This window comes from Dipodomys spectabilis, unplaced genomic scaffold, assembly GCF_019054845.1.
Source record: "Dipodomys spectabilis isolate Male_0828 unplaced genomic scaffold, ASM1905484v1 ptg000017l, whole genome shotgun sequence".
Classification (NCBI taxonomy): domain Eukaryota; kingdom Metazoa; phylum Chordata; class Mammalia; order Rodentia; family Heteromyidae; genus Dipodomys; species Dipodomys spectabilis.
This window is the reverse complement of record NW_024870694.1, coordinates 13,807,637-13,830,008: the sequence shown is the minus strand read 5'-3', so window position 1 is coordinate 13,830,008 and position 22,372 is coordinate 13,807,637. Positions and strand designations below refer to the sequence as shown.

The 22,372-nt window shown below is 34.9% G+C and overlaps 1 protein-coding gene across 2 annotated transcripts in view; it reads right to left on the bottom strand.

The window, feature by feature from the left end:
- Fgf12 (fibroblast growth factor 12) overlaps positions 1 to 22,372 on the bottom strand; it is a 345,963-nt gene that overhangs the window by 165,831 nt on the left and 157,760 nt on the right. For both annotated transcript variants that reach the window (XM_042668367.1, XM_042668357.1), the window contains exon 3: positions 1,111 to 1,214. In XM_042668367.1, the coding sequence (XP_042524301.1) occupies positions 1,111 to 1,214 (104 nt within the window). The remainder of the gene's footprint in view (positions 1 to 1,110; positions 1,215 to 22,372) is intronic.

The window sequence follows — 22,372 nt, the reverse complement described above, 5'->3', positions numbered from 1 at the left end:
TTTCTCTTTTCTTCTTCCCAGAGACTTCTCATGTTTCTCTGTAACCTTTGATTTTATTTTCAACAGAAAACAAAATCAGTGCTGTCTCACAGTCTTGAAAATGTCTGCTTTCAGAACCACCTGATTCAGTGGTATAATTCTAAATGGCAAAAAAAAAAATCAAGCAACCTCCCTTTTGCTTTGGTTTTTAATATAATTTTTGTATTTATGTATGCATACTAAAAAGTAAGAGCAATCATAAAAGGCAGAAACTACTGCTTAAACTTAAAAACTAGAAGATGGAAAATAGAAATTATATAAAACATTCACATTCCATTCAGCTAAATTCTCTCAATGCGTAAATTATTATTTTGTGAGTGACACAAGCATAAGAATAATGTAAACCACTATAACACAGGTTAGTATTTGTAATGTAGCCACTGGTCAAATAAAGCAACCAACACTCTCATTTTGAAGGTACAGGAATTAAACCAAAGAGAGTAATTTTCCCAAAAAGATATAAAGACAATAGCTGAAATAGAAACCATATCCAAATTCCCCTGGGCACTGATCCTGAGCTCATTCCAGATATTTTCCTGCCTTTGAATCAAACACTTACTTGGAGAATATGGCATAATAGGTACTCCATACAAAACCAAAATGCATTTACAATTTTTTTCTCTAAGAGAATAAAGGAAACTCCATGAAAACAAAAACTGAAGAACTTCCCATTTTGTTATTCTTTGTGCTTAAAAGAGGAGTTACAGGGGAATGAGTGAACATTATTCCTTGAATTAGCCAAAAAGGTAAAATTTACAAGATTGTACATCCTGAAGACGCCGAAGGTATACTCATATGGAGAATAGCGCGTGTTTCTCATTCAAGAGAATATAGTCTTTAAATGACAATAACATAAAATATAACAAAATAAAAATATCACAAGTTGGAAAAACAAATTGAAAACTATGAGATGATTTAAGTACCCAATTTTCTTCCCTAAAATAATAAGTTCTTCATTACCTTCCAAAGTTAATGTCTCCCTCTCCCTCCCTATTTCTTTCACCCTCTCTCTCTCTCTCTTTCACACACACACACTTACACATTCTCACACACACACTGTGAGGTACTTACTGAACTGTAGAGATAGCCTTCACCATTCATGGCCACATAGAGGCTAGCTTTCACCCCTTGGATGGCCACCACACGCAGTCCCACAGGAATTAGATTGAAGAGGGCTGCAGGAACACAGAGAAAAAAGATCAGCGACATTTGGGATGAAGTGTCTTCCCTCTTATAATTCTTTTGAATATTATAATCCAATTCATTTTACTTGAGAAGAAAAAAAAAGAGACACTGTTGCACGAAGAGAAAAAGAAGGTCTAAGAACAAAAATAATGGGGTTTTTCTCATGCCCGCATATCTTCAGATGAGTTATGTAACTCATCTGGAATAAAAAAAAGAGTTTAACTTTTGACCTCTTGCTCTCTCAGGGGTTCATATGGATCTGGAAGTCTAGGATCACTGCTTCTCAAAATGAACATATACTCAGAAAGTATGAGCTGCTTTATTTTTCTAACAAACAAGCAAATTGTATGAAAAAATTCTCAATGACAGAAAGCAAATTTGTATTCATAAGCAATAACAAAGTATGATCTTAAAACAAATGCCTGAATCATATTCTCAATCTTCTCCCCACCGTTGTAAACACTGTCTTGAACACAAAAGGTTGACTGTGAATAGTGCAGATTTATTGGTAGCAACATGGGGTTGCACATCTTGCTTCACATTTCAATTTCTGCATGTAAATGAAGATATATAAACAAACGGGCATATTATTTATAGACAGCTTAAGCTGTAATAGGTATATTTTTTATCCAAAGGAATATATACATGCATAAAACATAAAAAAATTTAAGATGACAAAGTTGCCAACATTCTAAAACAAAATGGAAATAGACTTAGAGCTTTATATATTTTAATCTTCCATCTTTGAAAACACCCAGCAATTTGTCCACTCACAGAAAAATTCATATATTAGAAAAAGCCAAATACTATCTTCTATGTTTCTTTTAACAATGTATCGCTATGAATTATAGATCACTGGCACTATTCCAGGAACTTAGTACAAAATAAGCAAAAACAGAAATATTACCCCTAACCTGAAAAAATTATATTATGGGAGGAGAATGATCCCATCGTTAAGCTCAAAGATGGCATCTTAGTTATGAATGAAATATCTCATGGCTGTGTGCATAAAAGAATTGTTGTGCAGTGCACTTTAATATCCTGTCTTTAATAGAAGTGTTTATCCACCTTTCCCACTGATAAAATTCTCATCAGTTCTGATCCTTTCAAATTTAATACAAGATACACATAAATTAACCTAAAGCTTATAATCTTGGTTCTCACAATTTGAGAGAGTAAGGTGTACACAACAGCATCTATATTCGAACCCATACAGTATTTGAATTTTAGTCTAATGTTTCATTGAGAATTACAGAGCTTCAAGCCTCAGCTGAAGGAATTGTCTTGGTCTTTGCATCTTTGACCTTGTTTCCTCATTTGTCATGAAAATGCAAAATAAATTTTAGAAGTTGGATCAATTTTGATGTAATCTGGTATTTGTTAGCCCTATATTCTTACCTTTACCCTTCTGCTACTTACTGAAATAGCTTAAGAAATACAAGACCTTGAAGTCTACGCAGAGAGAAAAAGCTAAGACATATGGAATAACCTGATACAGTGTATAATGTATTTCTATAATTAAATCTAAAATATGCATTCTCTCTCTCTATATATATATATTCTGTATGATAGAGAAGTTTGGGGGAAATGAAGATCTATGCAACCTGAGGTACTCAGAAAATGTTTCTGTGGAATATGGAACTTGAGTTGACATTTACAGAAGGGGTAGAAGTTGAATGAGCAAATAACAGTATACTTTGTGGGGCAGGAAATTAGTTGGTTTTGCAAAATCATGTGTCTGTGCAAGGAGAGAAAGAAAGATTAGGAAACAATTCACATTAAGAAGAAATGAGAAAAACAACATATCAATAAAGATTATCATTTTTTTGTTGTTGTTGGTCGTGGGGTTTGAACTCTGGGCTTGGACGCTATCTTTGCGCTCTTCAGCTCAAGGCGAGTGCTCTATCTACTACCATTTGAGCCAGAGCACCACTTCCCGTTTTCTAGTGGTTAATTGGAGATAAGAGTCTCACGGACTTTTCTGCTCGGGCTGGCTTTGAACTGTGAGCCTCAGATCTCAGCCTCCTCAGTAACTAGGATTACAGGTGTGAGCCACCTGCACCTGGCAATAAAGATTTTTTTAAAAGAGAGCTTATTCATGTAATCTGAAGAGACTGAGATTTCACCAAAAGGGCTTCACGTTGTGTGACAATATAAAGACTAAAGAAGCAAGACAGATAATAAGAACCTGAGAGATTTGATGGTGGCAGAATTCTTAACTCAATCATTTAGAGTTGTACTGCTTTGAATCATTCATTTAACCTCTCTGCAGTGAGTTTCCTATCTATAAATGGATATAACAGATTATGGCACAGTCTATAGAAGAACCAAATGCACTATCATGTTTTTGAAAATGTTTTTGTAATTGGAATTGTGTTCTCTTTAGGTTAGTTGTCATTGTTATCTAGTACTTCTCATTACAAATACGGATACATGGCACTGGCATAAACGCTGACATATTTGCTCAGTAATATTTTTACCTTATACCCAACTACTAATGAATTAAAGATAACACTTTACATCTATGTACCATTTGATTTTTAAGGTATTGGTTTATTTGACCCTCATCTATAAATTCTATAAAGAAATTAATGGTTACCTTAATTTTAAAAAGGACAAAGTTTGCATTCAGAGAGGTAACACTGAACAAAAGTTTCCTCGCTCTTTAATGAGAGTTTAAAATTACCATAATTCTTCCTCTTTTCCTTTTCAGTTTAAGTACACACTCTCTTGAGTATACACTCATCACAAATTAATGTCATTGATTTAGTGACATCTCCCTACACATCTTGTAGCTAGAGGATTGCCAGCTCCTATGGACTCAATATTGAATACTAGCCAATGAAATATGCCAGGAAATCTTTATAAGTTTGGAGACGACTTCCGGAAAGTCAGCTTATGTCTTATGCATGTTCTCCATCCTTCTTTTCAACCACTGTCTTCTTGCTATTTCGTTGGAGATGTGGCTGCTAGATCACCTCAGACCATGAACAAAAGTCCTGTTTATATTCCAGATCTCAGTAAACAATCACTAATAAAGACTACATTATATGCTAGCTAGAATAATAGTTAAAACTCAAGTATCTTCTCAATCTTTCCCTTTTCCAAAGAGATTCATTTTAGAATGAATTTTATGAAGTCAATCTATATTGTGAAGAATGAAATAGTAGAGCAGGTGTTCTTGATAAACCAAAGCCATATAGGAAAGAGTATGAAAAAAAGGTAGCAAAGTGAACCAGTAGTCTCTGAGAATGGTATTGAGTAAAATGGATATTCTCGTTCGAAAGAATGAAAATGGCCCAAGAAAATGCAAGACTAACAAGCATCAAACCAAAATCAACTCAAGATGAACATAACACCTGCAACTAGAACTTCTAGGAGAAGTTTTGGAAGAAACCTTTTTTGACATTGGTCTTGACAATAGTTTTATGAATATGACAACCAAACCATAAGCCAAAAGAGCAAATAGACAAGATGGAGGATATAAAGCTAAAAGGCCTTTTCACAGTAAATAGTCAACAAGAAAAAAGAGACATTCTAAATGAGAGAAAATATTTACAAATCATACGTGCAATAGAAAGCAACATTTAAGACAAGAGTAAACTTTTTCCTACAACTCAATTGCAAAGATAAAAATAAATATTTCAGTATAAAGTAGGAAAAGGATCTGAACAGACATTTCTCTAAAGAAGATATGTAAATACATCTGTGAAAAGGTATTCAATATTGCTTATCAGCAGAGAATTATGAGCTATGAAACCAGGATAGCCATGCATAAATTATAAAAATATAAAATATTAACTTTGATTAATCATGATACAGAAAAGTTATCTTCCTGTGGTTTTTCAGAAAAAAATGTAATATGAAATGGTTGCAATATGAAAAAACATTACAAATACCATATATACAAAGTAATGGAAAAGAACTTATAGACTTGCAGCTATTTAACTAATTGAAATATGTTTTTGTCCATGGGGTTTATCATCTTTGTGGTAGTCTTCATCTTAATCACTTTTCATTTCCTAAATCTAATTTTAATTTTGTGTATAATTCTAATTTAATTATTTTTTGAAGGGATGCCCGAAATCATATAAGCTTTAGGGCATAAGAAAAGTGTCAGACTCAGGTTGGAATTTAAATTGAGAGAAAAGGAAGAGCAATGAATGAAAACGGAAAATCATTAAATGCTAACTTTTTTAAGGCATTCCACTAGGTCTTTGAACATAGAAAATGTTATTTGACTATAAAAATCATTGTTTGAGTAGTTGCCTTTGTTTTAGACCTACCTACTTTGGGAGGTACAAAATGAATGAATAGGGAAATTAAAATAAGACTTTTAATGTTGTAAGACATTGTGGTCTTAGTCAATGAACCCTCATACAGAGCTAAAATGTCCCTGATTTAGACAGCAGCTATTTTTTTCCACGAATGTTTACCAAGTACTTACCATATGCCAAATGTCATTCGTGTACTAGGAAAAGGCCTCTACAGATCAGATCACTGGAGAATGCATTTTGATGTATATCTTTCTGGGGCTCCCAGTATTCTAGAGGCACTGGAAACATTTATTAATAATAATAATAATGTCCAGTAAGTACCTTGTTCTGAAAACCTGTTATTCAGTATTTGCTGAATAAACAAATCTGCTTTCTTTTGAAGCAATCTTTTCTCTTTGCTTTCTTAGGTCATATTTCCATAATTGAAAATGATAGATTAAATATACCATTTACTATATGTAGAATATGTTCAAATATGGACTCTAACAGAACAGACAGAAACCTGACTGAGATAGCAGAAACCTGTTTGAAGTGAAAGAAATGTAGAATGAATAGAGCTTATTCTCTGTGTCTGTCTGTGTTTGTGTCTGTGTCTGTATTTCTGTAGAAATGCAAGACTCAAGGGAAAGAAAAAGAAGGGAAGAATGTTTGGAAACTTGATACAACAAAAGTATTAACATATTTGTAAACTGGCGCTGAATAAGACAAAGATAATTTATAAAATTAACTGTTCTAGTTCTTCCCAATTAATTTCATGTTTATTATCTGCACTAGATTAATCTAGAGACACAATGGTAGCAATTCAGACAAAACACAAGATAAACTAGCCAACAAAGTTACAAAGAAAAAAGAGAAGAAGGGAGAAAGGAAGAGACAAAAGGAGGAAAAGCTTATTGCAAAATTTGTCTTGGGGTGATGAAAATTTCATCTATTCGCAAGTAACTTTTTAAGAGAGGTTCCTTATTGCTTGTCATGAGAAACTGCTATTTAAAAAATCATGGTTGTATTTTTAAATTCTGGATTGATTTTCTTTATAGTAGGAATGAATCTTTATGGTAGCATAAATCTTATGACCTACTAAAACCCCAAGTGGGAGCCTGGTGCCAGTGGCTCACATCTGTAATCCTAGCTTTTCTGGAGGGCAAAATCTAGAGGATCGTGGTTCAAAGACAGCCTAGGAAGAAAAGATTGAGATGCTCCATTTCCAATTAAGCAGCAAAATACTATATTAGAAGATTGCTAAGTGGTAGAGCACCAGCCATGAACAAGAAAGCTGAACAAGAGCACAGGTAGAATTTAAACCCCAGGAAACTAAAACATCTTAGAAGAGAATGAAGTCATTTGAATTTTAACAATCAATATCTTTCCCACATTTCAAAATGTTCTCAATAAATATTTTGTTAATGTGTAAATAACATTGTATGACACAAAGTATTAACTTAAAAACAAGTTCACCACAGGTAATTTCTCCTAGAAGCCTTATAGCCCCTTGCAGTAATATTATGTTTATAATATCTATATAATTTTGGATAATATTTATACAAATAAATTTTGTATAATTTTGTTAATTCTGCCTAGCATTTACACACTATTAAAATTGTAAAATTTATGATAATATTTTCAGGCCACTCAACTGTTTCTGTTCTTAAGTCATAAAATTAATATTAATAACCTACTAAAGTCAATTCTGTACCCTTTCCATTCTTAATAAGAAAATGCTCTTGTTAAATGTTCAGCAATCTGAGCCCTTAGATCCTCCAATACAAAAGTGTTTATATCCAGGTCCTGGTGGCTCATGCCTGTAATCCTAGCTACTCAGGAGGCTGAGATCTGAGAATCATGGTTCAAAGCAAGCCTGGGCAGCAAAGTCCGTAAGACTCTTATCTCCAATAAACCACCAGAAAACCAGAAGTGGTACTATGGCTCAAGTGGTAGAGTGATAGCCTTGAGCTGAAGAGCTGAGGGCCAGCATCCAGGCCCAGAGTTCAAATTCCACAACCAACAAAAACAAAATTATTTATATAAATGATGGTAGGATATAGGCAAAAGGTCATTCATTATTTCATTCCGGTCTCACAATACTCTATATACAGCCCTTATTCACATTGCATTTTCATACCTATGCATTTGCCTGAGTCTCCCTGCAAACCAGCAAGTTTTCAAAGGTAATGATTCATAAATCACTCATTTGCCTACGACCTTTCAGAAAAGTTGCCATTTGGTTAGAGGACTGTACCTGTGCTTAAATCTAAATTTTCTTGGGCTATGCTTCATTGTAATTCATCTAGAATTCAGATTTTGAAAATAAACCACTATGTTTGCCATTTTCTAAGAAATGAGTACTAAATATGTTTATTTTACTTTTAGCTCCTTTGCCATTCAGTGTGTAATGCCTGGAACAAATCTAAACCATTGTTGTTATCAGAATTTACTCTTAACCCCAAGATAAGTATTCAAATGTTTTTTTGTTTTTTTTTTTTCCTTTCATACAATTGTTTCTAACATATTTATAAGATGATTTCTTTGTTGCTTTGTATGTCCCTCCTCCACAGTATAACCCCTGTTTTCACTGTATTTGATGTTAGTATAACTTGTGGAGGAGAAGAGAAAAAACAAATCATTTAACTAAGGATACAGGTGGACCCATTGCAACAATGAGATGTACAAATTGTTATGTGGAAAAACGAACTTTACAACTTTGGTGGGGGGAGTATGGGAAGGGATGGGAAGGGGAAACAAAGAGGAGGCAACAATGCTTGATAAGAAATGTGCTCATTATCTTGCCCATGTAATTGTAACTCCTCTGTACAGTATTCTCACAATAAAAAAATTTTTTAAAAATTTAATACCGGAATTTAGGGAAAAATCTGATTTGTTCTTTTCTTTTAGCTTTTAACTTGTGAGAAGACTGGGACCAACTTCCCTGTAGAAATCGTGAGCACTAGTTCTTTAATATCTCTGTGGTCTTAGTGATTAAAAACTGTTTAAGCTTTCTGAGCCTTTGTTATTGTTTTTGTTGTAATTGTTCTGGCAATAAATACTGAACTGTTTAGAATGTCCATTGAGATACAACAGAAGATGACTGAGGATCCAGGTTCAAAATCAGCCCAGGCAGGCAAATCAGCAAGACTTATCTCCAATTAACTATTAAAAGGTTAGGTATGGAAGTATGTCTCAACTGGTAGAATGTTAACCTTGGATGAAAAACCTAAGGTAGATCTTGAGGCCCAGAACAGCCCACAAAATAAAGAAAGAAAAAGCAATATATCCCATCATATATGTTGAAGACTCAGTAAGCACAAGCAACTATACATTTCAAATAAGGTAACATAAAATACAAAAACCACATCTTTTAGGCTATGTTGGCTCCACATTTATAATGTCCTACTTATAAAAAAAAATTCCCAGATAATCTCACTTCGCTGATTTAGTTCACCAACTGAATTTCTTGACTTAAGGCACTGATTAGCGGTTTGGGGTTTAGAGGCTAAATGTATTTCTCCTGAGAACTGACTGAAAGCACACACTGTGGGTTTTCCACAGGATAAACATTAGCATCATGATGAGCTGTCTCTTCGATAAAATGTGTAGATGTGTTTGCCTTCCCTCTCACGGAAGTCCTGCAGTTGGCTTTCAATTCTGATAATGCCCTATAATGTTTCCTAAGATACTTCAGAGATGGTTAAAAACCTGTATAATTAACAAGCCGATTCAATGTGTCTCTTTTTTTCTTTAAGATGAAAAATGAAGCACATCACCACCGATAATGGAAGCCAATGCCTGTCATCACTCATCCTCTGCAGCCAATTTGTCTTGCAGAGAAGAGTTGTCTTACCAATGTGCAGAATCCAGTGAACAGCTCAGGTGTCTGTCCCTAAGATCATCGGGCCGAAGAGAAGCATCTTCCAGAAAATCTGTGCATGTTTTGAAGCTTTTAGATTTGCATATCCACAAAGCTTTCCTTCAAACACTATGTTGCCAGTGTTAATACCCTATTACGTTCATTAACTCCACATATATAATACAATGCAATGCAACACCATACAATATACATAACATATATTAGTTTCCAGACTTGATTCCAGGCACTTGTAATGCAGTGGTGAAGTGACAGAACATTGATTATCATAGGAGCTACAATCTAACACAGGAAAACAGTGATTCTGCGGGTGTACCATGTAGCCGTCTTTACTGATGAGAAAAATGGAGTGCACACATGGTGTTCCTAGCATCATAAAGTCATCTAGGAGAAGACCTACCCTAGGTTATGGCTGGCTACAACACTATAAGATATTATTGTTTTTAAATAGAAGAGGGAATGGAGTACTTCCAATGCAGGTAGCTGTGAAGATACTGAGAAAAGAAATAAGAACTATAATGAGGAAAATTGTGAGTCTTCAAAGCCATTTCACTCAGAAAGTGCAAAACCCTTTAGATTTCTAGTCACAACCACACAGACGAGGCAAGGCAACTTTTTGAAGTTAATTTAGACACACTCACCAGAAACTGCACCATGTTAATATTAATTTCTAAACAGTATACCTTTCACAGTTTAGATGAGCAAGTGAATTTAAATTTATTTTTAAAGAAGTGATGGGATTTAAAATAAAATTGTGGGGAAAATGAGTGACCATGATGGAAAGGGTGACACTAATCAGCAGTTATTATACTTCTAACCTGAATTATGGAATTAAAACCTCTTTGAATAACTACTTAATAATAAAAATGATTACAAAAGTAACTTGATGATTTATTCCTTACTAAAGGAATATAATTCTCTATCTTAAAATCTCTCCTTCAGCTCATCTCCACAATAAACTCTAAATAGAAAATTCATTCCAAATACCACATTTCACCCATCACTCAACTTGCTCAATAGCCTCCACTATTTCTCCATTTCTTACAAAATTATAAAATTCAAACTCCCCTTGAATGGCATTTGGGGATCTGAAACATGGCCTTACAAAGCATCCACACCGCCTCTCTCCAAACTAGTCAGATCATTTTTCTCCAACATGGAAGATTCTGCCACTGCATGAATTTGTGTCTCTCCTTATCTGAAATTCAATTCTTATCCTTGTCTTAAGTTGTATGTCTTGTTCCTATTCTTCACAATTCAATTTAAACCCAAACATTGCTGAACACAATGGCTGTAGGAAATCTCTGATCTCTGAAATGTAGCTATTCTTCTGATCACTGGATAGTGCCAGAGAGACACATTGCACTATGTCTTGTTTTATATAAACACCAAAGTACCTTTTCTGCTCTGAATAGGGAAAAAGTAGAGTTATATCACATTCAACTTCGTAATTTAATCACTAGACTGCAGTTTGTTCCCACTGCCTTGGCATTAATGAACATGAGCCCTTTCATATGAGAGGCCCGCATGATGATCCAATCATCCTGTAGCCCCTCTACAGTGCCTGAAGAAGTCATTGGAAGAGAAAAAGAAAAAGTGAACATGGTGAGAACTAGTGAAGGCAGTGGGGATACAGGAGAGAGCACTCATGTCACTGTCTTGTCATCTCAGACATGAGAGCTGCCTTTTACAAGAAAATATTCCAATAAATTCCAGGGAGAAAGAACAGAATGATTTGCACTGTGCTTTAAAACAAACATCAGATAGTATAACTTCATCTCAAGTATTTGTGCAAATTTGGACCTTAGACTTTAAAAGCTGAAAATTCCAGAGATAATTCAGCTCAGTGTTGGAATATATATATATATATATATATATATATATATATATATATATATATACATAATTTTAGCATGTTTATAAAAATTCTAATGGCCAGGTCGCAACCACCCCCAAATGAAGGGAAATCTTTGAGACTGAAGATCACTATTTTTAACTCCTCAGATGATTTCAATGTGCCGAACTGCTGAAAAGAAATTGTATACTCAAGAGTCAGGGTTAGTTTGCTCAATCTCCCAGGTGATGCTGATGTTTCCCCAACTTTACCAACTCTCCCCATCCCAAGTGTCTACATCACCTTGCAGCTGTTTGGAGAGATGATTCTCAGCCCCATCCAAAAATTACTGAGTCAAAAAAATTCATTTGAACATCTCCAGGTGACGACTGTGAACTTTATGTTTGAGAAACACTCTTCCAAGTAGTAGCTCTGAGTGAGAGTTTGTTACACTTGCAAACTCCCCAGCTTCGCACCCTCAACATTCTAAATAAAACTCAGGGCTAGAGTCCAATAATCAACAGTTTAGCCTATTAACCTGATTATAATGCACACTCAACTATGAAAATCAGTGCAGGAAAATAACTACTCTTATTCTTAACTACAATTATTTGGAATTATCTGGGCTATTGTAAGTGAATAATGAAGCAGGGCTTAACCCTGATTTTTTTTAAAAATTTTCTACGATGAGACGAATGGATCAAAAAAATGTGGTATATATACACAATGGAATTCTATGCCTCCATCAGAAAGAATGACATTGCCCCATTTGTTAGGAAATGGAAAGACTTGGAAAAAAATTATATTAAGTGAAGTAAGCCAAGCCCAAAGAAACATGGGTCCCATTGTTTCCCTTATTTGCAATATCTAGTATATGTATGAGTCAAGCGGAAAAGGTCAGATGAGGTGATGTTAGGAAAATGAACCCTAAGATATGTATTTTAAATGTTTTTTTTCTTTCATGCATTTGTTTCTAACACAATTATAAGATTATTTCTTTGTTGCTTTGTATGTCCCTCCCCCACAGTATAACCCCTGCTTTCACTGTATTTGATGTCCGTATAATTTGTGGAAGGGAAGGGGAAAAACAAGTCGTTTAATAAGGATACAGGTGGACCTGTTGCAACAATGAGAAGTACAAGTTGTCATGTAGAAAATGAACTTTACAACTTCGATGGGGGGGGAGGACTGGGGGGCGGGAGAGGATGGGAAGGGATGGGAAGGGTAAACAAAGGAGGAGGCTACAATGCTTGATAAGAAATGTACTCACTATCTTGCCTATGTAAATGTAACCCCTCTGTACAGTATTTTCACAATAAAAAAATAAAAGAAAATAAAAGAAAAAAAAATTCTATGATGAGACCTGGGTACTGGAAGCTTTAAAAGTTACCCAGCTACAAAGAAATACCTTATAAATATGTTAGAAACAATAGCAAGAAATAAAAAACATTTGAGTCCTTATCTTGAGGTTCATTTCGCTTAACATCAACTTGTCTGACCTTTTCTGCTTGTGTCAGACATATACTAGTTATTGCAAATAAGGGAAACCATGGAACATATGTTTCTTTGGGCCTGGCTTACTTCACTTAATATAATTTTTTCCAAGTCTTTCTTTTTCCTAACAAGTGGGGCAATGTCATTCTTTCTGATGGAGGCATAGAATTCCATTGTGTATATATACCACATTTTCATGATCTTTTCATGTACTGAGTGTCATCTGGGTTGGTTCCATACCTTACCTATTGTATAACCCCTGTTTTCATTGTATTTGATGTTGGTATAATTTGTGGAGGGGAAGGGAAAAAACAAATTGTTTAAATAGGGATACAGGTGGACCCATTGCAACAATAAGATGTACAAATGTTATGTCAAAAATGAACTTTACAACTTTGGCACATGGTGAGGGGGAGATGGGAAGGGGAAACAAAGGAGGATGCAACAATGCTTGATAAGAAATGCACTCATTACCTTGCCCATGTAATTGTAACCCCTCTGTATGGTATTTTCACACAAAAAAAAGTTACCCAGCTAACTATAACGTGGCAGCATTTGGAACCACAGTTGTAGAATTTGACTACTGGGAAGGAGATGAGTTATCTTCCTTCTCATACAGGAAACATAAGACTTCCCTGCTCATATTATCTGCAGCAGCAAGAATGAGAAGCACTCATTCTAACCCCTCAAAAGGGAAATTGCAATGCAGCAGGGTCAGTCCTGTCTAAACAAAACATTAATTTCCCCCAAATTTGAGAAGGCTAGGTTTAGATCCTAAATGAGTGTTGAAACTACAAATATGCTTCAGTAGTTCTCTTACACAACCCATCAAACTTCTACTTCAAGTCCTTCATTTTCCTGGAAGTTATTCCTGATCGTACTCCAAAGGACATGGAATTCCCCACTTACCTTCAAAACACTTCCTCCCATGAAGGTAAATGTGATATCAACCTCAAATCCTTACCTAAGATTCTCATTTTACAAAACTCTCATCTCTAATTGCTGACCTGATTGCCTGAGTTTGCACAGCTGGTAAATGAAAAATGTCTATACTACAAAATTAAGAAAAAATGAGGGAAGGGGTAGTAGATTGGGACAGATGGGTAAGGATGTTGAAAGAGGTGACACTGATCAAGATGCATTGTGTTCTTAAACTGCTTTGGTGATTGGCAATTCCTCTGTACAACTACTTAAATATTATATATACATATATATAGAAAAAATGTCTGCTATTACTCATTCTGTCTCTAAAATCCTATGGGCTATTCATAATAATATGTTATTTCTGCAAGCATAAGAAATGGCCTTTGATACATACTAAAGAAACAATAAAAATGATATCTTCTGATAATACCTAAGAAAGAAAGATCATAGAAATGCACCCTAGAATAGTGGGTTTAATCATACTGTACAGACACTTTGAAATGGATAAGAGCTCCATATCCTGACTCAATGTCAGGGGAAGCAGATGTACTAATACAACCTTACTCGGTCTTGGTTGAATGCACGCTCAGTACCACTCTATTGAGGCTGCTGAATAATAGATGAAAGAGTAAATACACACACACACACACACACACACACACACACACACACACACACACACACACACACACACACACACAAACATGTACATCTCAAACACCTCTAACTTTCCATGTCAGATATATGAAGTATGCAACCAGACTCTTTAAAGCCTATAAAATGATTACATCATTGCCAGGTGCCAGTAGCTCACACCTGTAATCTTAGCTATTCAGTAGGCTAAGGCTGAGGATCCTGGTTTGAAGCAAGCTTGGGCAGAAAAGTCCATGAAGCTCTCCAATTAACCAGTACTGTAAGATTTAAAGGAATATGTTTATTATGTGTTAGGAATGACTGACCAGGAAAGAGAAATTAGAGAGGAAGTGTAGGCTGGATTAAGAAACCATGTTCAGTTCTGGACCTATCATTTAGATCTGCTTGACTATGGGGTAATTATTCTAGTGCTCAAAGTACTCATCTCCAAACAAAGAAGGACTATAGCACATGTTGTAGAATTTTGTTAGAGGCATATAGTTATGAGATGTTCATTCCTGTATTAGAAAATTAGAAAGTGCTCACTAAACCTTAAATATTATTATAGATCTTCCCTAAATTCGGATGAAGGAAGAATATTTGCACAACTATTTTCCATATACCTCAATGAACACTTATAATCTTTATGTGGTACTACATGACAATATACCATGCCAATCCAGATAAATATTCCTTTATGGTTTATCCCTTACTTAATTGGATGACAAAGACCAAATACTTAATCAAAATGAGAATGTTGAGAGAGGTGACACTGATCTAGATTCATTGTACTCATAAGTTGCTTTGTTGATTGTCAATTCCTTTACACAACTACTTAAAGATAATAAAAGTATAAAAACCCATAAAACAGTGTCAGGTGCCGGTGGCTCATGCCTGTAATCCTAGCTAATCTGGAGGCTGAGATCTGAGGATCATGGTTCAAAGCCAGCCTGGTCAGGAAAGTCTGTGAAACTCTTATCTCCAATAAACCATCAGAAAACCTGAAGTGGCGCTGTAGCTCAAGTGGTAGAGCGCTACTAGCCTTGAGCTGAAGAGCTGAGGGACAACGCTTAGGCCCAGAGTTCAAGCCCCACGACAGGCAAAAATAAATAAATAAATAAAACATATGGATTATTCTATACAAACTCTCAAGCTACGAATTTTTAGAGGAAGACAGGAAATGGGCATAATAGAACCAAATTCTACTTACCCTGCCTTGAATAAATAACTCACATCTCAGAATTGCAAGGTCAAGTGATGTATTTCAAATGAATTTGAACAATATCTAACTGATTAAAATACTTGACCATTTCCAGTATCTGAATGAATATGTATTTTCTTTTTACAAAAACATAGGTTTAAATTTAGGCTGTGAGATCTAGGGCCTCTCTCCTCTCCCTCTCCGTCTCCCTCTCTCTTGTAAGTCAGTCATGGGACTTGAACTCTGGGCCTGGGCACTGTCCCTCAGCTCTTCAGCTCAAAGCAAGTGCTCTACCACTTGACCCACAGTGCCACTTCTGGTTTTCTGATGATTTATTGGAGATAAGGGTCTCACAGAGTTTCCTACTTGGGCTGGCTTTTAACCCCAATCCTCAGATCTCAGCCTCTCGAGCAGCTAGGATTACAGGCATGAGCCACTGGCACCCAGCAAGGGCTTCTCTCTTATGCTCAAATTTAACACTGCCATATCTTTGGGAAAAGATGTCTCTAATTATCACCATGAATATTATTCACATGTCACTTTGAAGATATGTGTAACCTTGTTTGAGTGTCTTCTTTTACTATTTTTGCTACAGAGTTTACTTTTTCACACTGAGCATACTCAATTTTCGTCCTGTTTTTATAATAGAAAATGACTCCTTCTCCCTCCTTTGAAGTCTCTTAAATTGTCTGTCATCCTCATAACAAAACGCAAGCATGATCCAATTTGCATTAATCCTTCAAGCTGGGTGTTGTCCCACAAAATCATATTCATGTTTGATGGACATGTTCTCAGAATTCACTTTCATTCATTTATTCAATACATACTGAATACCTAATAAATGCCAGGTACTGTTTTAGATGACAGAAACACAACAGTGAAAAATACAAACCTCTTTGACCCAGTGCTGTTTAAATCAAATCAAACTTTTCAATTCAAATGGAAGACTGACTATACTATCAATTAACCAACCATACCAAGTAAGACCTTATGCTTTGCCAAGAAGTTACCATAGGCTAATACAGCCAGTTCCCTCAAGGAACCTGTAAACAAAGTTATATGCAATAGATAAACACTGATACAGCTGCATAGTATGTAAAGAGTTATATATTTTGTTCAGAGAAGAAACAGGACACATAGCTAAAAACTTTTTTAAAGTAGAAGAAAGGCTTCAAATACAAAAGTCAATCCATCTTACTATTATAGGATGCCATAATTAGTGAAAGAAATAGCATGATCCAGAAGGAAATGAAGACAAATTATATATATATATATATATATATATATATATATGTATATGTATATGTGTATATATGTGTGTGTGTGTGTGTGTGTGTGTGTGTGTGTGTGTGTGTGTGTGGTGTGTGTCCTTGGGAAACAATAGTGGTGACAGATAGTAAAATAAGTTTTAAAATACTTTCTCTTTTTATTGAATTTTCTTACTTACTAGGTAGTAGTAAGAGTTCTAGCAAGAAAAAAATTTTCAATTAGCCAATGGAGACAGTTTGAGCAAAAGTATTTAAATTGACATTAATTAGCTACAAAAGAGTAGGGTAAGAAGATGAGTGATCAGGCTATTTGGATATTTGAAGAAACAACATTCCAGGAAGACGAAGATAGCTTGTCAAAATGTCTTGAAATATGACTATGATAGGAGAGTTTCAAAAATGGACAGGAGGGGCTGGGAAGGTGGCTCAGTGGTAGAGCGCTTGCCTTGCATGACTGAGGCCCTGGGTTCGATTCCTCAGCACCACATAAGCAAAAAGAAAAAAGCCGGAAATGGCGCTGTGACTCAAGTGGTAGAGCGCTAGCCTTGAGCTGAAGAGTTGAGGGACAGCGCCCAGGCCCAGAGTTCAGGCCCCACTACCGGACCGCCCCCCCCCCCAAAAAAAAAAAAAACCACTGCAGTATTAAAAAAAAAAAAAAGAAAAATTTAAAAAAAATGGACAGGAAACTAGTGGAAGAAAGAGGACAATAGTATGTTTGTGGCAAACTTTATATGTCAAAACTTTATGTCATTGGATAAATTTGGCTTTGACCCTTTATGTTTGATGAAAGAGATTGATCAGAGGAGTTGATCTTACTTTACGTTTTAGTTGACCATTCTGTAAAGATTAAACTGCATACAGATTAAAACCCTTCAGTAAAGAAGCTAACTAGGAAACTACTGCAAAAGTCCATTGTGACATAGAAGTACTGAGAAATCATTTGAATATGTGTTATATGTATGTATATATATACAAACACATATATATGTATATACATATATGTACATATTACACAATACACATGCATATATGGATACATGTGGATATATATACACACATTTATGTTCTCAAATCCAATGCAAAATATTATTATACTATCTAATCTTATAATTCTGCCCTTTTTTGTGAAGTTTCTCAGACTGAAAACAAAAATTATTGCCATCCTAAAGCTTACAAAAATTCACATCAGTTAAGAGCACTAGCAATCACATTTTCCAAATTCTTCAAACAGGAAGGTTTGTGTGATTTGAAAAAAAAAATGATCTCTGGGTTATGGAGGAGCTCTATGTTTAGCCTTCTGAGGAAACTCCATACTGTTTCCAGAGTGGTTGAAAAGTTTACATTCCCACCAACAATATAGAAGCATTCCTTTTTGGTCACATCCCTACCACCAGTTATTGTTAGTTTTCTTGATAATGGCCATTCTGACTGGGGTAAGGTAGAATCTCAATGTTGTTTTGATTTGCATTTATTTTTATGGACAGAGACATTGATCATTTCATGTGTCTATTGGCCATTTTTAGTTTCTCCTGATACAAGTCTCTCTTTAAGTCTTTAGCCCACTTATTATTGAGGTGGTTGCTTTATTGAGGATTTGTTTTGGGGAGGGTTAATTTTTTGAGATCTAAGTATATTTTAGATAAGAGGCACTTGTCTGTTGTATAGCTAGTGAAGATCTGCCAATTTGTAGGCGTCCTAATTTGTCTTACTGGCTGTGTCTTTTGCCATGAAGGAGCTCTGCCTTTTAATGCAATTCCATTTATCCAACCTTTCTTTGATTTGCTGTTTCTGGGTCTTTATTAAGAAAATTTTGACCTGTGCCAAGGAGTTCTAGTGTTTCCCCTATATCTTCCTGTAATATTTTCCCACTCTTGGGCATTTACAAATGACCATAAACAAGGCCACACTAAAGCTATTAGCACAATCATGTTCATTTCAGTATTATTTACCATAGCAAAGGTATGGAATCAACCTAGATGACCCTCAGTGGATGAGTGGATCAAGAAAATGTGGTATATATACACATTGGAATTCATTCAAAAAGAATGACATTGATCAATTCATAAGGATATGGAAAGACTTGGGAAAAAATCCTATGAAATGGGAAAAAAAAAACAAGATCATACAGCCTATTAAAGAACAGCCTGGAGTATGTCAGGCTATTTGACTCACAACCCAAGCTACTTTGCCTTAAAATGGTGATACTTAAGAGATACAGACTATTCCCTTAATGCACTCAATAATAATAGTGATAATACTATCGTCATCATCATAATTATTATCATCATTATTATTATTTTACCAAAAAGAAAGGAGAGTCACAAGTACTCTAAACTGAATAGTTTTCAGGACCAAGGCAGATGGGAGGAAAACAGAGAGAAATATATGTGTCCATTGATTCAACCCATTTAATTTTCACCTTAAAATGCTAGCAAAATGAAACACGTCCATAGAGCCCTGTGCTTTGGGGTCTTATAAAATGTCCATTATTTTGCTGGATAGAAGACCAAATAAAGAAGTCACACCCCAATAGGGGAAATACAAGCCTGCTTGACCATTCCAAAAAATCTAATAAACACAAGAAAGCTTTTACTTCTTTTACAATCTCTCACTAATAAAATGTTTCCCACATATGTGAAACCGTTTTTTAAATTCCCTGCATGCTCATGCCATTTCTTTCACTAATTATAGCACTCCATAATAGCAAGATCAATTGCCTTTTGTATTTGAAGCCTTTCTTTTTTCTAAACAAAACCTAAGGCTCAAATATAGTACAGTACATCAATTAATTTGGGGCTTTGTGAGGGGTGAAGAGATTTCTGAAGGATAAGATGACCTACTAAGTGTGTGAGATCATTAAAAAGATCCCAAACAAAAGTAATTATCAGCATGTGTGAAACCTGGCCTAAAACTATATAGACTAAATATATCATTGTAAGTTTCATATAATTTCCCAAATCTATATTTGATCATATATCTTTCTGGAGCTGTGTCTTGGTTCTTTCCAGGCAATCAAATGAGTGGAACAAATCCTTCACATTTAAGGCCTTGGGACGTGGGTATTCAGTCCCTGTAGCCCTACCTCTGCTTTCCTTATGAAGGTAGGAGCCAAAGGCTCACATAATAGATGTGCCTGTCCAGCAACAGAAGCTGCCTTCATTAGCATAGAGAATCCTTACAAATCCTAGGAGCAAAGGACAGCATTGCCAGTTGTAACTAGAACACTGCATTGGAATTGTCAAGTGAGCCTGTCAAAAGACTCTGCCACTTCATGTTATGATTATAAATATGTCAGAAAGTAGTTATAGAGCAGTTTGGAAAGAGTACAATTTCAAATGGCTCTATGTTTGCCTTATGAAAGAGTGGCCAAAGTTTAAAATATTAGGGAAGTTAATCCCTGATGATTTTTGTGAAAGGGTAACTACTCAAGAAAATAATTGTCTTTTGCTCAAACTTTCACCAAACATTAAAACTGAAAGAAACAACAAAAGTATAAATTTCCAATAACTATCTCAAGCATCTAGATATCTACATCAAAAAATATCAAGAAATATTGTATTTGCTTTGTCAAATGGCAAGTCCTTTGTACAAATACTTAAATATAATTTAAAAAAAGAAATACCAAATGAACTGGTGACTCACAACTATAATCTAAGATATGATTTTGAACATACAAATACAAGACATAGTCTTCAAATGCAGATGGATAAAAAAGGAATATCCCTATAATTAGATATGTACAGCTTTCACTCTGAATACTATAATTCACATTCTCAAGCACATAGAAGAAATAGAAGAGATGACCTTCTTGTAAAGGAGTGAGAACCATTAAATAATTTTTGGCAGTATCTGTATGTTCTTGCAATAGGGAATACAAGATTTCCTTGATAAATTTCTCTAGCCATTTGGATCATCTGATTTAGCAATATGAGCCTCTGTTGCCTATGGCTGTGCCTATATATTTATGATAAGTGGTACCATGCACTGCACACCTGGAATTGTATAGAAAACGTAGCTGGAGGAACGCATTTCAACTGGATTCCTGAAAATCAGGCCCAGAATATTGTGGAATGTGTTTCTTTCTACCGAATACACAATGAATCTGATTAAGCAAAAAATCTGATGGCACTGCCTTTGTATTTTTCATTGACAGGTAGAACAATAAAATATTAAAATATGAAAAGTCTAGAATCCAAGGATCTGAAGGAATAAATCCTGGATTAATTATATATTAAGTATAAAAACTCGAAATAAGGTATTGCTAAAAGAAAAATGCAGAATTTTTTTCATCATCTTGGGATGAATCATTTTTAGAACAGGAAAGTCAAGAGGATAAAAACACATTTTAGAGAAAAAAAAGAGTATGATGAGAATGTTCAAAGTCTGCAAAAGTTACAAAAACAATATATAACACATATATCAACGTGGTCATTTCTTTACCTACAGATTTACTTCAAATATAAAATAGAGATTATACAATCAAATATACATACACATGTCATAGAAAACGTAGATATCATATGACAAGTGTTCTACTTAGAATTTGCATTTAATCTATCACAAGATCCCCAAACTTGACAATATTATGTGAACTAGAACATAAGGAAACAAACATTCTTAGTGTAAATTTATACAATGGAGAGCAAGTACATACTTTTCAAACTTTAAAAAGAGACTTCATTCTTAACCTAGAACTATTATTAAGCATTTATTCTTGTACAAATGAAAAATGAATTATGCACAAGGATATTCTTTAGAAGTATTTGTGCTAGAAGAATATTAGAAACAACTGAAATGCCCACCAAAAGCAAATTAGGCACTTTAAGTCTCTTTATTTCAATATGTATAAAGTGGAAAAATATTGTAGATATACATTATACATTTCCAAAGATTATAAATTAGAGAGCGATTATAATATTTATTTATATGATGACAAATACATAAAACTGTATCTGGGAAAAGTACCAATATCCAGGTGGCAGAAAAGAAAATTGTTTTTTATCATGCCAATGCCTTCCAGCCAAAGAATATCACAAACACTCCAGGGTCATCCAACATTGGATTTAATAACCCCACAACAAGGAGGAAAGATTCTACCATAGCCGAAGTACAGGGTCTCAGCAAGAGACTATAAGAAAACACTTAAGAGGATTTGGATGTGTTCATCAATTTGGGGGAGGGTTCAAAGAATTATAAGCTTTCTCCAGATAGGAAGGTCTTAAAGAGGGAGTGTAACTCAGTGGTTGGGTATGTTAACAATTCTTCTGAAGAAGGCAAGAAGAACAGAGCAAGGTTAAAGCTGTATTTGGCAAAGTAGCCTTAGCCATTCAGATAATGTAGGACAGAGGAAGATCTAATTATTTTGTAGTTTGATTGAACAATATCCTTGTTTTTGTTGGGTTCAGACATGATTCCAGAGTGGTCTGTCCTTATTCTTGATTCATCAGTTCACAATAGCCTTCTCTAATTCTGTGTGCTGTGAAATTAATTATATGTAACAGAACACTAAGGTCTACTGGGAGTCCTAACCCAACACCTGGCCATCACATACTGTTTGGTGCTTTTTCAATTTCATACACTTTTGCTTTTACTATTCTGTATCATTTACTTGTCTGACTTTTAAAAATGATTTTGAAGACATTCTCAAGACTGGAGAGA